The following is a 16451-nucleotide window of genomic DNA, read 5'->3' as shown; positions in this document are numbered from 1 at the left end:
GAGCCAGACCATTGAGGATCTGGTAGACCAAATGGAGGAATTGATACAATATCCCAACAAGTGTAATACCCACAATGGCTTCAAGCTAGAATCTGACATAGCTTTCTTTGCATCTCAGGAAATCAGTTGGGGTGGTTGAGCCTAATGAATGGGATCATTTTGAGGCCACTCATGGTAAGACCAGTTAGAAGGCTATAGGTGGAGCCCAAGTAATAGACAAGTTGAAGTTGAGCTTGTTTTTTGGCCTGTTATGATTTTGTTCCAATAAGTTCCTTGGCTTTCGTCATCAGCATACTTATCATTCACTTAATAAATTTCTAAGTGCATATTATTTCACTTTGACCCACATTCCAGTAGAGAAAAATATCTTATTTTGCCAGAGTACAAGTGTCTGGGAACTTAACTAATATACAAGGGCTGAAATAATACAGTGTCTCTATTATCCAGTTGGTCTTGATCATCAACAAGTGAATAGAACCAAAGGGTCCTACCTAGATCAAATGCCTCTTAGTGAATGTAATTCAGCACAGGAGCAAAAACCCAAAGAGGTTGCCAGCTATTACTGCAAGACAGCAAAGTGGTGGTAAAACGCAATATGGTCAGTTTCAACATGGACTAAAAGAGATGGACCAGCGCAACATAGACAATGGTCTAATAAAATACATAATCTAAACTGATAACCCTAGATCAATTTAACAATAAAAACTAGGGTACTACGTAGTTCTTATTGAGTTTGGTTCATATGGTGACAAAAATAAAAATGTAAAATAGATCCACTTCTTTTCTTTCCATAGCAATTTGCCTCTTTTCATTCAGGGCCTGGGTAAAACACTAAATCCTCTGGGATATTGTCTCTAAAATTTCTCACCCAGTCAATAGTTTATGGGTGTCATAGTAAATATTAGTAGCTCAAATGCAGCCATCCGTACATTCTGATGAATAGTTGGGATTCATCATCCCATGAGAAAAGCTTGCTTGTTAATGATCTGTAGTGAGATAGAAGAGAGACAGTCCTCAAACATGGCTGACAAGCATTCCTTTCTTGCCATATACTTATACTACTCTGCAGATTAGACTTTGAATCTAATTTTCCTCTGCCCTCCATATCCAGATTAGCCAAGTGATTTGCTTTACCCATAAAAGTGGGAACATGAAAACATCCTATAACAGAATATCACCAACAACAAACACATGATTCCCATGGTACTAGAAAATAGAATTCCAAGAGCCGGTCATTAGACAATCTTGAGTTCTTGGAGAAAGCCCTGTAGTTACATGGCTTTATTTAGTCCAGGGTGGAGGGGAAGGAGGAAAAGAAGACAGAGGGGAAGAGAGATATAACTTTCTTTTCATGTGACATTATTATCAAGATGGCTTCACCTTCATGATTTCATCCAACCCTAATCCTCCCTACGGACTTGCTTCCAACCATGATCATGCTGAGCTTCAACAAAGAAGTTGGGGAAGATACAAAAGTCATATCATAGTAGGCAGAAGCTTCTACTTTAGGGTTCTTGAAATCAAGTCATTTTGCTGAGATGGCATACCACCCCAGTGCATTAACCTCACATTTCATTACATTTTTGTTGCTTGACCTTACCAGTTCCACAGAGAAATAAACAAGATTCCAAAGGGGATAAGCCATCCACCTGGGACACAGAGGTGTGTGCTGTTGGAACCCTTGAAGAGTTCCATTATCTGAAAGATGTATCCATCCCCAAACTGATACAGTGGTTCTTGAAACCACCTCATATCTGCATCCTTCTTTGGATGTTTGCATTTACTCAATAGGGGCTTCTGCTGAGAGGTGCCTGGATGATAAACCCTAAGGCCAATAACTGATACAAGGCTATACAAGCATGGGAAGATTATTGCTAGATTATTAAGCATCAGGCTAGAACTACACTTCAGTGGCACCACTCCTCAGCTTAGCTGATTCTCTTGTGTTATTCTGCCTCCCTCCCTCTTCACAGTTCTTCCCCAAATTCCTTCTCTCAACCAATCACATATGAAAGTCTCCATCTCAGATTCCACTTCTAGGAAATTTGACCCAATACAATCATATGAATTATTCCAAGCAAACACAGGAAGGAAAAAAATCTTGTTTCAGGCAATATTATATATTTGGTTTAAATGATTGTTTAAAAACTAAACTGTGGTCACGCAGAACAAAGAAAATGAGAGATTTCCTGTGACAAGTGAGGCATTAGTTACCATAGTGAGTCATTCTGCTGGTTTCCCAAATTTACCACCACTCTACAGAGTAATGGCCAAGACAATAAGTCATTTCCAAATGTAACTAGAAAGGATCAGGTTCCAGAGAAGGGAAAAGGCAGAGTGAGTACTGGCTGATCACCCCAACTGTAGAAGAATGGGTAGCAATATTGAATCTGAAGTCAGATGATGGGAGTCTGTATCTCCACTCCCCTACTCACTGCCTCAGAGACCCTGAGCAATTTGCTTAAAATCTCTAACTTTGCCTTCCTATATAAATATAAGGTTAAAAATAATATATACAGAGAGATGGCTCAGTAGTTAAGAGCACTCACTGCTCTTGCAGAGGATCCGGGTTCAGTTCCTAGCACTGACATCAGGCAGCTCACAACTGCTTCCAACACCAGTTTCAATAGATCTGATGTCTTCCTTGAGTGCCAGACACACACAACACACATGACACACATGATTCATGTACGTATTTACATGTAGGCACTCACACATACACACAAAAAATAAATAAATGAATTTTCACAGTAAAACATTTATCCTAGAGAACTATTTCAAAATGTGAACACTGCTTCATTGAAAGCCCCCTATCAACATTTCAGTATATCAATGTAGGTTAACTTATAGAATGTTAAGAATACAATTTCAAAATCTAAGGGCTTTAATGCATCAAAATTATGTCTTCGTTATACTGTTATATGTTGCCCAAACACCTCAGGACCCAGACTGAGCAGCCACCATACTGAATGTACAGTGGCTTTGTCACAATTCACATGTCAGTAGCATGTTCTCATTAATGGTTAAAGACATCGTATTAGGTTATAATTCATTGGCGCTAGTTGGTCATATGGATTCATCCAATGTCAAGGAAGTCAATGAGTATTGTCCTACTGTTTCTAATAAGATAAGTAGATCTGTGTAAGCAACATCCGTGACTAACCCTACTGTGTTTTCATATAGTATATGTATGCTCTGCTTAAATGTGGCTTGTGTCCTGAGACACAGGAAATATAATTAATATCATATTAATTTTTTAAGTTGAAGAATAAAAGGAAAAGTCAATGGGCTAAAGGCCAATTATAAAGGAATTATAAATATGTTTTGTTCTCAATAGGAATAAGGACCAAGAATACATAGAATCTCAGAGCTGGTAAAGAGCCAATGAGGCCCATGCAATCCAACTTCCCATCCAATGTAATGATTCCCTTCAGCAAGCAAATCAAAAAAGTATCCCTTTACCCCAAAGAACAAGCTAGCAGCTGCCTTGGCCTCATGTTTAAAGGAGCCACAGAGGGCACCACTCTGGTTGACTTTGACTTGACATGCATTTGTATTAGCACCTGAGGATGTTTGGGCCCATAACCTTCCAGGGACAGCCATGTATGCAAGTGATGTTTTAAAATGTAAACCCCAAAGACTGGTCCCTAACCATGTACAGATGCTGACAGAACCAGTTTTTGTACTAAGCCATCTCAAGTCCTCAAAATAACTTTGTGGGAAGGTATTATATCATCATTTACAAATCAAGACACCGAGCTAAGATGTTTAATCCCTTACCCAAATGATACTGTTAGGTGGGGGGCAGAGCAGGGAATCCTGTAAAAATGTCTTTCACCCAGGATCAGCACTCCAGCAAAGGAAGGTAGTAATATATCTGAATGCCTTTGCTTTTGTGTGACCAGGTATAAATGATCAAATAAGTTTTAAAACATACAAGGATAGCAAGTTAATGCCAGTCACACATTATTAAACATGCTCTCATTCTAAAGGCATGTGTTGAGCGCCTAGGAAATTTATAGTTGAGAATCTAAACCAGCAGTTACAGACTGGGGGGAAAAATTGAAACTAAGCTTTAAAATGTGTTCCCTGTGGGAAGCTGGTACTAGTCACATGATCTCACAGGTGTTTCTGTTCTCCACATTTATCAGCTGGGCAGTCTAAGCATGCCAAGTGTAAGCAAATTACCCCAGGCCACTCAGCTGAGAAATATAAACTTTCCCCACCTAGCTGCCTTTTACATGGGTAAGGGGAGACATCCCGAGGAAGCACCCTGACTCTCCTACTGCTGGTCCCTTTGACTGTCTCTCAAGACAGTGTACTGTTGCGTTTGAATGATTTTAGGACAGTTAGTCTCTTCATCTTCATCAGCCTGAGTTCTACATCTCTCAGCTAAGGAGATTTTCCTTCATCAACTGAAGCCTTAAGACTCTGCCTTTGATTTGAGTCCAATGTTCCAACACAGCCTTCCTGACACCAGCTTCTCCACCCACATAGCTCCCCATATGCTGACACCCGACCAGCACCATCTGTAGGACCAGAGATGTGCTTAGTCCCTCTGCTCTGAATAGGAGCTCCAGCTCAGATATAGAGGAACTTAAGGACCATTGCAAAAGCCAGTTTGTATGCAAGTACTGAAGCCACACAGGCTATCTTGTTAGTATGCATACTTGCTCTGGCTTATGTATCTGGAGGTGAATAAATTTACTTATGAATAAATTTCATAAATAGCTATTTAAATAATTTCACTGAAAACCAAAAATGCTAGTTTATACTTTATAGGCCTTCTGTTTTATCTATTATTTCCTATTCTTTAAGACTTTAAGACAGTTGGTATATTGCTTAAAACAGCAAAAATATTGATGGGTAAGAAGACAGATATGGGAGAAAAATACCCTCTAAAGCAGCAGTTCTCATCCTGGAGTTCATGACCCCTTGGGGTTGATTGACACTTTCATAGGAATCAAATATTAGATATCCTGAAGATCAGATATTTACACTATAATTCAGAATAGTAGCAAAACTACAGTTATGAAATAGCAATGAAATAATTTTATGGTTGAGGGTAACCACAACATGAGTAGCTCCATTAAAGTGTTGCAGCATTAGGAAGGTTGAGAATCACTAGTCTATAGGAACTATTGGTCATCACTTGACAAGACTCCAACAAAAGTTTTAATATCGGTTTCTAAGATATTCTGAATATACCTTAAAATTTCTGGGAATCAACTATTTCTCCATCCTTACTCCATCTTTGTAGCCATTAGTCTAGGTTATTTATTTCTCTGGGCACAATGACAATTCTAGATATAGACAGGCAACTCAATAGTACCAGCAAGAAAACAATCAAGGACTCTTTAAAAATTACTTGAGAAAGAAATACTCATATCAGCCACCAAGAAAGGTATGGAGTCATGGCATCAATCTCATAATCATTAGGCAAGGGAGGAACAGAATCAGGTTGATAGATGAAACCATGAAACACAAGTATGTTGTAGAAAACCTCAAAACAACCTATATTTTACATCCAGTGCTGCTCCTAGACATTTTCCTTAGGGAAACTAAAACTCCTTTGGGACTTAAGAAAGTTTCTTAAGTTTGGTTAAGATTTCCTGTCATTTACAATGAAAACGGACCTTCCAGAGTGCCACATATAAAATGTCTCAAGGTCACAATGTCCACAGAAAACAGTAAAGACTAAAGCCCACTTTTCTAATAGACTACCTTTGCCTCTGTGTCATCCATTGGCTAGCTGCCTTTCTGCATCTGAGAAAATCCAGAAGATCTGAGGAAATCAACTTGTAGGTCCATATCATTTTAATGTCATTTGCATCTTCATGTTCCTCTCTTTCCATCTTAGGCACCAAACATATAAACACCAACTCCGTATGAAGATGTTAGGAACCTGAGTTCTTTCATGGGAATAACTCAACCGAGTAAGTAAGAAGATGATGCTGAATGCCCAAAGGCTACTGTGGAGATAGTGGGCACAGTCAGGGTCACACAGGCCTTTCCTCCCCAATAAGTCCTCTCTTCCCTCCGCTCTGAAGGTGTCTTATACATGTTAACACCAAAAAGAGGTCATTTCTGAATTCTGTACTTATAAACTATTTGACTTTAGGAAAGATAGACACAGGGTCCCAGTGTCCTCTCTTACAAAATGAGGATGGGTCTTATGAGCTACTGTGTCAGTCCAATGAGTCACACCCAGCAAGTGCAAAGAACAATTGACTGGTGTGCCATGGGTACTGTTCATGCTTGCATTCTTCACAGGACATTCTTATTCTCATGCCTGTGAGCCACACTGGGGTAAGTAATACAACTTGCTCTCCTTTGTATTCATTTGTAGACACCACCCCAAACCCCAGCCTTAAGAGCATGTGTTGAATAAACAAGGAGCCCTTGACTGGGGGGGGGCTGTAAACTATTTACACAGTTATGCTTCATCTCATAGTGTCAGACATAGGTCTCTAATGGTGGAAATTGAGGCCCTGGGAGAGCATATTTGACCACCTTCATTTTGGAGATTTCTATTAATAGTTTATAAATAAATAGGATGGGTAGAAGCCATTCAGGGAACAGTCCTCAACCTGAGATGTACTGCCACCCCCAGAAACCTTCCTCCTTAACTTGTCTTAGGTTTTAGGCACAAAACATTTTTTCCAGAACTCCAGCAAACAGCAGAAAAAGTGATCAGGAATTCCCTCACTTTTCTGCTTTGAAAGTCATCACATTGGGAAGAATCTTCTGAGCATAGAGTTGTTTTGTAGTCCCTAAAATTGGCTCCTCTGGACTAGGACTGTTTTTCAATCCCTAGGCTGCCATTAAGTTGGCCATGAGCTATGAGCTGCCGACTAGGTGTTTCTGTTTCCAGAGCAAATGTACCCTGAGCAAAGATACTGTAAAGAGAAATTTGTTACGGGGAAAATGAGGGGAAGAAGGCAATTGTGATGAAGAAAGATTCACCTTCAAAGAAAGCAAGCATTTTCATGTGATAAATCTCTCCACTGTGTGGACTCACTAGTTCCAAGCAGTGTTAACAATTTCTTCTATTATCTTCTTGTTCTGACATAAGCTTGGGAGATCAGAAGTGTAAGCAGGTAATTCAATTGCCTCTCCTCCCTGCCAAGCTGTTAAGCAGGCACTTCTAGCATTTCTCAGGCTTAGATCAGGTTTCCCAGAGGCTGCCAAAATGAGGCTGATAAAATGAGCCCTTTGAGAAGCAGGGGAAGAATGTGGGAATGCTGGGGGATGGTCTTCCATGTGGATACAGTTTGGCTGCCAGTTATCTGTGAGACAGAAAGAAGATGACCACAGACACATGATAAGCCGAAAGTAAGAGGATATCATTCTTTCCCATAACTATTCGTAGAAATAATAACTTTGTGTTTATCTCACAGACAGCAGAGGGTTGGGAGTTCAATCACCTGTGTCACACTTTTATTCCACATTCATTCAAGAACCATTTCTTGGGTATATCTATGGCAGCCTGCGCGTGCATTCACATGCACACATATACACAAACACACACAAACACACACACACATACACAACAGCAGAAATGAGAGTATTTGGTATCTTAAAAGGATGTCTTTCAGAGTGAAATGTGGATAAAAGTGAGTGGGGGGGGGTGAATATGTTCACAATATATCACATACATGCATGAAATTGTCAAAAATCAAGTTTAAACATTTAAAAGCCCAGTGAGGCAGAACACAGCATTGGAACACCAAGGATGAATAAGGTGGTATGGGCTTAAGAGAGATTTGGATATAAAATTAATAAGACTTGCTTGACTGGTGAGATGTGTAAAGGAAGCCCAGGGGTGCCAAACAGCAGAAAAGAAAGAGGAGAAGCCATGTCAGTGGATTATTCCCAGACACGACTAGGCGTGAGGCGCTCACTCACAGAGGGAGGCAGTGCTGGCTGAGGACAGCTGAGGGTTCACTTTGATACAGGACTCAAAGGGTCAACGTCCAGGAGTCCAAATGTCCTCCTGAATTCAGGCTGTAATTCTATCAACCACTGAGCCTTCTTTAGCCCTTTGCACCTGCTACATCTAATTTACTCAAACAGGCAGAAACAGCCCTCCAAAGCGCAACCCTGGATACTCTGCTAGAATAACAAAGCTTGACAGTAAAAGAATTCTCTCTGAAGAAAGGAGATGGCGAGAAAAACCAGTGTGGAGGGCTCAGTATCAGAAATTTCAAACAAACCTTGTCCAAAGTCCATCAGGGGACTGTCTACACAGAACCCAGAATAAACCCATATGTCTTGATTACTTCCAGGACAGAATCTTTTCTTCTTAGCTGTACATGCTTCCCTAAGAAAGATCCAAAAAAGGAAGAACTCTGTTTTTGAGAACCTAATACTGCTCCCTACTCCTGACCTCAGAAGCCCTTGAAGGGGCAATGTAGGCATTGTTGGTAGAGCTAAAGTAAAACTGTAAGTGGCTGTACCTTAGGACAATACATCAGGATCTCAGGTCCTGGGGTCCTCTTTAATCTCTGTATGAATGGTGATGAGCAGTTAGACCATAAGAGGCAGCCATGGCATGAACATTTTACCAAGATACAGACCTTCTGTAGCTTCAGATCAGAGAGAAGGCACATTGGGAGCATTCATGCAAAGGATAGCTAACAGTTTCCAGTAATATGGACCCAATCTGTTGGCTACATTCATTTCTAACTCATTATTCAAAGAATCTCTGGGGTCTGAGATGGAGCTATCCAGCTGTGGCAATATAGCTTTAGTCTGGTAAGTAGACTGTGCTGGATTCTTGACAGTCCTGATCCAGACCTCCTCCTAGCCCAGCTGTTTGTCTGTGAGACTTTCTGTTCCCACTCTCACATTCAACTCAGTTCTCTGCTAGAGGATGACAAGGGCTTACCAATCATCCATTCGCCTTTTCTCCATATTGCTTTTCCATTGGAGAAATTTCTTTTCTTTTAGTCTCCACTATATTCTTTAGAAAAGGGTGTTGGAAAATCTTTCATTTTTTATTGCTCACTAACATGGCTGAAGCAAATAAAAAATAATAAACCTTAGAATGTGTGTGTTTGTGTGTTTGTGTGTGTGTGTGTGTGTGTGTGTGTGTGAATACTGCAGTCATCCTTCAGCTGTTCAGCTGGAGGGCCCAGACCAGTGGTTCTCAACTTGCGGGCCACAACCCCTTTGGGGAGATCAATGACTCTTTCACCTAAGACCATTAGAAAACATGGGTATTTGCATTACAATTCATCACAGCAGCAAAACTGCAGTTATGAAATACCAACAAAAATAATTGTATGACTGGGGGTCAGCACAACATGAGGAGCTGTATTAAAGGGTCACAGCATTAGGAAGGTTGAGGACCACTGGTCTAAAGAGTAGTAGGTAGAGCCTAATGAAACAGCCAACATGGCACGTGATACAGGCAGAAAAATCCAGACCATGGTGACAGTAATCTCAGTACATGAACCAATAACCACCGCTCTTGTTAAAGATGTTTCCAGCTTTTTGTTATCTATCAGTCTCTCAAGGCTCACTTTCATTCTTACACTTCCATGGGGGGGACTTTCCCTAGCCAAACTTCGCAGTCCCAAACACGGATCATCTCGTAAAAGAATCTATTCTGAATGTGTCTTTCCACAGACACTTGCAATGCAGTCAAAGTAAACGTTTTCTGTCTGGATTCATCCACTCACTAGCTGTGCACTCTTAGGAGAGATGCATAAGATGACGCATGACTCCAGGTTTCCTTGTCTGCGAAATAGGATAAACCTTCTTTCTGTCCCGAGAGAAATAAAAGAGACAAAGTAACAGCACTCCCTCGATGGGAAGTAGAGTGTCCTCCTCGGGGAAAAGGTGGACTGGTGCTGAGGCTGGGGTGTGGCTCAGTTTGTAGAGTGCTTAGCGAACGTGCGGGGAGCCCTGGATTCCAACCGTTCTCAACACTGCGTATGTGGTTCGGCACGTGTCTGCGATCCCAGGACTCGGGGATTGAAGAGAAGAGAGCTAAAAGTCTCAGTCTCACGCCACCTTTGAGGAGACAGGGAGTTGGAAGGCAGCCTAGGCTACATGAACTCCTATTTCAGAGAGAAAGAGAGGGAGAGGAGCGGCAGGGAGAGCATGGTGTTGCACTCTCTGAGAATGCCAAGAACTCTATCAAGTCAATATTTTTGTATGGGTTGAATGAATGAATATAGCCAACCAGGATCTAAGTCAGAGGTGGAAAAAGAAGCTGAGCCCAGCCTGTCCAACATGCAAAAAGCATCTGTCCACATCTGCCCTGACTCTCAGGCAGCCTCACAGCCTTCAGGGTTGCAAGAACTTACAAGGTACCTAGAATCCGTACCTCCATTCCCAGCATTCACTATAAAAGGGCTCAAGCTCCAGGCAGCCTATGTAGCTTGGATGTACACTACAGCCCATGGCAAACACTTTGAACCAAGGAGGCTATGATCAGTGATAATAGAATATTTTAGTAGCTGAGAAAATAATAGAATATTTTATTAAGCAAAATGGAAAGGGAGACCATGCACTTTCTGATTCTGTTTCAGTGGTGGAGAGTAAGCCAAGCACTGCACAGCCTAAGGAATGGGTAAGGGTCACCTAATCATTTCCTTTATTGCCCCCCAGAGGCAAAATGCTCAGTCACCATGCATTGCTCAATTGCCTGTGTGAGGGCTACCTACCCTCTGATTATTTTTTCTCATTAAGATGCAAAGAAGGCAAAATCAGCCATCTACTTCTTTCCCTGTTTGCAGCATCAAGCATGAGGTTGGTAGGAGAGGGAGTTAAAATGAATATTTAAATGAAAAGTATGCGTAGCCTTAAATTCCAGCACCCATGTTACTGCAGAAGCCTGCGAGACCAGCTGCTGGATGAAGGCTCTAGCTGCGTTTTCATTTCTGTGTCCTGTGATACTAACTTCCACGAAACCTGTCTTATAAGCTACCTAAGATTCTCTGGTACTGTGTAGTTAATAATGAGACAAAGAGATAGGTGAGGAGGGATGTTTCTAGATCAAAAAAAAAATCCACTTGAAGGGATTAGTCTATGATTCAGCAGAACATATTTCTTCAAAACTCCAACGAGTATTATTATTCCATTCTAAGTAAAGTATGGTGTTCTGATTTTAGCTTAGCCCAAAGTAACAGATATTTGGTACTGCTCGCCCATCAACATACATTCACTGAGTACCCACTGCGATCTACGCACTGCATTGAATGATGCACAGTCCCTGGTCTCCAGCTAAATTAGTACTGTCCTAGTAACTGTGTTCTTATTCCTACCAAATTCTAGAGCAATAGAACCGTCATTTCCCTCATCACAGCTTCTAGTTCCCCCCGCCCCTGGACACCCCCTCCCCACAAGGAAGCCAACCCAGGTGCCTCTGGAAATTGAGAGGCTCCAGGCAACATCTGGTACACTCAGGGGATGTGTTTGTCTCAGCCCAGCTCAAAATAGTATCTGACAAGCCTGGATCACACAAGTTCTGAAAAACTCACGAGAAATAACCTAAGAAATCCATAGCTGCCTCCTCCAATTTTGCTCCCTGTCTGGCTGCTTATTGAGTTCTGCAGCCTGTATTGACAACCCTGCTTCTGTCTGCCTGCTCTCAGGCAGCGGTAACCAAAAACAGGGGGTGGGAGAAGAGCATCACAGTTATGATTCATGCCTGAGACCCTGTTCCTGAGCCAGGTACCAGCCTACAGACAGAATTTCCAAGAAAAAAGAAAGAAAGAAAGATTTGTTAGAAAGAAAATGCCAGGGTCTCCTTCCTCCTTTTTGTTCACCTCCCCCCACCTCCTCTTCTCTCAGGGCCATGCACCTCATATGGCTCCTTCAAACCTCTGCCCCTCCCCATTTAAGCTTGCAAATTCTACTTTTGCACTAAGATAACACATCCGATATAAAGAGGACGGAGTAGAGCCAGCCCCACCACAGCTCACAAACCTTTTGCTTTAAGGTGAGCTGAGAGACTTACCTGCCGAGCTTGAGTTAATTTCACTGCAGAAATGGAAGTGCAGAGTGCAGAGCCCTGGGAAAGCATAACCTTGGGAGTGGGGGAGCGAAGCAGGGAAGAGAGGGGCCACCACATTCCCCAAGCCCTCCATTCCTGTGTCTCTCCCGGAGCCAGCAATTGATAATCTCACTAACACCTACAACAGTGTGCAGGAAGCTGCCTTCTTCCCAACTAACACCGCCCTCAGTGTTCGTGATTTTGCAACTCTTCCCTCACCCTTCAGATCTTAGTGCAGCACTGGCGATTAGAAACCTGCACACACCTGGGGCCTGGGACAGGGTGTTTTGTGCACACAGTGGGAGCTTGGGTTAGCAGAGAGAGCTTCCTCCTCTCCTGGGGGATTTACTTGAATCGGCAGGCTTGTGTCATGCCAAACCTATCCCCTGTCTTAGTGTGAATCACTGACTCAGGAAGTCACATGGACCCGAGATTCCCAGAATGAGCACTCTGTTCCGGGAAATACCAGGGATATCTACTCTCGTATTACCCACAGCCCTTAAATAACTGCTGTGATCAGAATGCATGACTGAAGAGGACATTTCGAAGCTGTGCTGTTAGCACAGTGAGCAAAGTAAAAGGCAGAGCAAAAGGCAGCTTTCTACTGCAACAGTTGCCTCAGCTCCTCTCTGCCTATTGGTCAGTTCTCAGGTGCAAGGCAATTGCAAATGTTTGGATATTCTGAAATAAACGCAGGGGTCCTGAAATCATTTATCCCAGCCTATATAGAACCCCTAAGTCACCCAATGCTAGGGTTAGATGAAACACTGAAGGATATTTTTATATCCTTGAACCTGTGGTCTATTTATTCCTACCTTAGCCAAGAAGCAGAAATGAGGAGGTAGAACGCTATATATGGAGCTGTCATTCTGTGATAGGAACAAAGATAGACTCAGTTATTAGCTATAACCTCTCACAAAGAAAAAGTGTCCTCTCCACTTGCTTCTTAATTGTGTTAATTTTACTAACAATAGAAATGGATGAACTTTATGCCACTGAAGGTACAGTTTGCAGCATTTCCCAAGATTCGCATCATCTAATATCCCAGTAGTTTTATGGGGTATGCATGACTGGCTACTGTCTTAGTTAAGACTTCTACTACTATGATGAAACACCATGACAAAATCAACTTGGGGAGGAAAGGGTGTATTTGGCTTACACTTTTATTACTGTTTATCTTAAAGGAAGTCAGGACAAGAACTCAAACAGGGCAGGAACTTGGGGGCAGAAGCTGATGGGAAGAACATGGAGTGGTGCTTACTGGCTTGCTTCCCCTGGCTTGCTCAACCTGCCCTCTTATAGAACCCAGAACCACCAGACCAGGGATGGCACCACCCACAATGGGCTGGGCCCTCCCCATCAATCACTAATTAAGAAAATACCCTACAGACTTGCCTACAGTCCAACTCTATGGAGGCAGTTTCTCAATTAAGCCTCCTTCTTCTCTGATGACTCTAGCTGTGACAAGCTGATTCAAAACTGCCCAGCAGAGTTAATCTTCTAATGTTAGAAGTGAGTGTGTGGCATTTCAGAGACACAAGGCAAACTATCCATGATCATAGAGCACTGAGGGCATCTGGGGATTGGAAGCCACACAGCTGTCATTTCAGACTTTTTATCTGACATGCTTTTACCACATTGAGCATATGTTCATAGTAAAGCATTCACTCCTTTCTGTGTTTTATATTTAAAAATCTACAGCCATTTGCGTGTAGATCAACTTTAGGCCAGCCCTCTGCTATACAAAAGGCTTATTAAGGAAAATGCTTATAGGCTTGAGATCTCAAAAGGAACAGGCAAGTCCCTCATAATAACAAACTACTATTGAACACTCGGAATTGGACCTTCTTGATTAAAATTCATGTAAATACAAATTTCCTACGATACATCATATATATGCAACAAATGAAACCTACTAACCCGCTTAATAAATTGCTGTTCTCGCTGATGAAGGTTCTCACCGTTGACTGTGAGATTTACAAAATTCTAAGCAATTACTTATTCTGACGTTTTACTAATTCGGACCTTTCTGGCTATCAAGTGGAAAGTCCTGCTTATAAACCTTTTCTTCAAAATGTTAGCTTATTAATACTCATCGTGTTCTCAGGGTAGACAGAAAGTACCACATCCCTCATCTTATCAATATTCACAAGAACACGCATTGATTGTACTCAGGTCAGTGGTGCAGAGCACACATCGCACAATATATAATAAACCTCGCCCCGCACAGAACTTCATCATCCATCCAGTGATTCATCACTTACTACGTGCTTTAAGGCAGAAACAGCTTTTTAATGGGTCCAGTGCTTCCTTTAAAGTGCTACCGTATTAGAATCTAACAAACCAGGGATCCAGTGCAGCCTCCACAACTTTTCACTCTTACCTGACCAAGACCATAAAACCTTTTGAAACTAATCACCTGTAAATGATGAGTATGCTGGTCTGTGGAGTTAGTCTTTGGGTGTTGCTCTTGAACTATGCTGATTAGCTCACCTGATGAGTTGTAGTAAAATGTGAGTTATAGATTTCATCTTCACATGCGCCGGTTAGCTTCATGCTAGTTAAAAAGTGTTCCATTGCCAGATACAGGCTATTTGTGCAAGCCAAGAGACATGAAAACCTCCCTTTGTTTTGATTTTCACGCTTGGGTCCTTCCAAAATCCACATGGAAGTGTAATCCTCATTTTTGGTTGTATTAACTCTTGAGGAGTGACTAAGCCAGGAGAGCCCCACCCTTAGGAATGGATTAGCATCTTATGAAAGAGGATCATAAAATGATGTAAAATTGTGGCCTTCACTAGTCACTGAATCTCCTAGTAACTTAATCTTGTACTTTGCAGTCTCAGAACAGCAGTATGTAAATTTATGCTGTTTATAAATTACCCACATGGCTGCAAAACTCTCTCAGAGGTAGAGTATGTCTCTGAAGCCTAGTCTCATATGATTTTATAATAGTACAAATAAACACAGGCAGCTTTAATTTTATATTTACTAGTATATTTATGAGTATTTATACTAATACTTGTGATTTATATAAGCTATGATATCCAGGGAAATACGCAGTGCCCAATAAATAGCTCAAGAACCTTCATCTGCTCATTGGAACCCAGGCCCCTCATGCATTTTTTTCTAGCACATTTTTGAGAGTTCACCATCCCAAGAAATGAAGTAAATATTTAAGGATTGACAGACTGACAAGCAGATAAAGTTCCTCTAAAAAAGTCTGACTATAAAGTTAAAGAATATAAAACGAAGTGATGAGTTTAGGTTCTAGAGGCTCTGCCAGTAAAAATGCTGTCAGGTCACAGAAGAGAGGTCAGATTCTGTTTGGAGATAACTGAAAAATTCAGGATAGTCATTCTGCCCTTTTCCTGTTGTTTGGGAATAGAAGGAAATGAGGGATCCTTGTACCATACTTCCAAGGTTAAGTAACAACAGGAAATTGCTATATTTTTCCACTCTCAGAAAATTTATCTTAAAGAAGAAAAATGTATCTTTTTCTTTCATGGCTTTCAATATTCCCAGTAGAAGAGAGAAAACTGTTTTTCAATTGTTTCTCTGACAATTGAGAGAAAAAATTGTTTTTCATTCCTCATATTTTAAAATTAAATGACAATGAGTGTAGCCTAAATGAATGCTTCTTTAAAATTCCCACTGCTTTACCTAATTCTAATTTCTTTCTGTAACTGCTCATGTCCAGAAGGAAGAATATCGCACCTGATTTGCATTTTTCCTATTTGACTATTGTACACCAGGGAAATTTAATGGTTGCAGCTCTCCGTGACACAAGAAATTGAATACCATGACCATTATAGTCATGGGGATTTTCCAAGAATCCGAAACACCAAGAAATGGTTAAGGTGAATAGTAAATATAAATTACTATGAAGATAGTCTATTAACAGCCAGTTATTGCCACGTGTGGTCCTGCTAAGTGTGAGTTCACTGGAAAGCAGTTAAAAGTTCAATGTCATATCATATGGCAGAGGACTTGCTGGCTGCTGCCAAGATAGGTGAAAGCAAGGGACAGGTTCAAAGATATTAGGAGGAATAAACAGGACAGAGAGATGGATGTTCTTACCCAGAGTCTGAGAGTTTTAAGTCCTATACCCTGCAACCCTCCCCTAAAGATCTTATCTGCATCCATCACGTCCACCCGTCATGAACCATTAAGCAAACTATCAAATGTTTTTCAAACAAGGGTATAGACTTCCACTTCAGGAAAGATGATGAGACATAGGTCTTTCTACTAAGCATAATCATCTCTTGTTGGTGGAGGGATGTGAAGACTCTAACTTCAGTTGGTTTTGTTTTCAAAACACTCAGGTATAATATACTGTCTTCTTGGAGATTATCTCTTTTTGTGATGTAACAATTCATTGTTTGTTTTTATTTTAATCTTAAGTCTAATTTATTTGATTCTAGCAGGGCTACTCAAGGTTTCT

The 16451-nt window shown here is 41.2% G+C and overlaps 1 protein-coding gene across 45 annotated transcripts in view; it reads right to left on the bottom strand.

Moving 5' to 3' along the window:
- Nrxn3 (neurexin 3) overlaps window positions 1-16451 on the bottom strand; it is a 1566538-nt gene that overhangs the window by 1338431 nt on the left and 211656 nt on the right. Inside the window, exon 1 of one of the 45 annotated variants that reach the window (XM_060387964.1) lies at window positions 11972-12154. The exons of the other annotated variants lie outside the window; for them this stretch is intronic. Within the exon in view, the coding sequence (XP_060243947.1) occupies window positions 11972-12101 (130 nt within the window). The 5' untranslated portion in view covers window positions 12102-12154. Of the gene's footprint in view, window positions 1-11971; window positions 12155-16451 lie in introns of those variants that run through there. 45 annotated transcript variants of the gene reach the window in all.

This window comes from Meriones unguiculatus, chromosome 7, assembly GCF_030254825.1.
Source record: "Meriones unguiculatus strain TT.TT164.6M chromosome 7, Bangor_MerUng_6.1, whole genome shotgun sequence".
Taxonomy (NCBI): Eukaryota; Metazoa; Chordata; class Mammalia; order Rodentia; family Muridae; genus Meriones; species Meriones unguiculatus.
The sequence above is the reverse complement of the archived record's forward strand: the minus strand, read 5'-3'. Positions and strand labels throughout refer to the sequence as shown.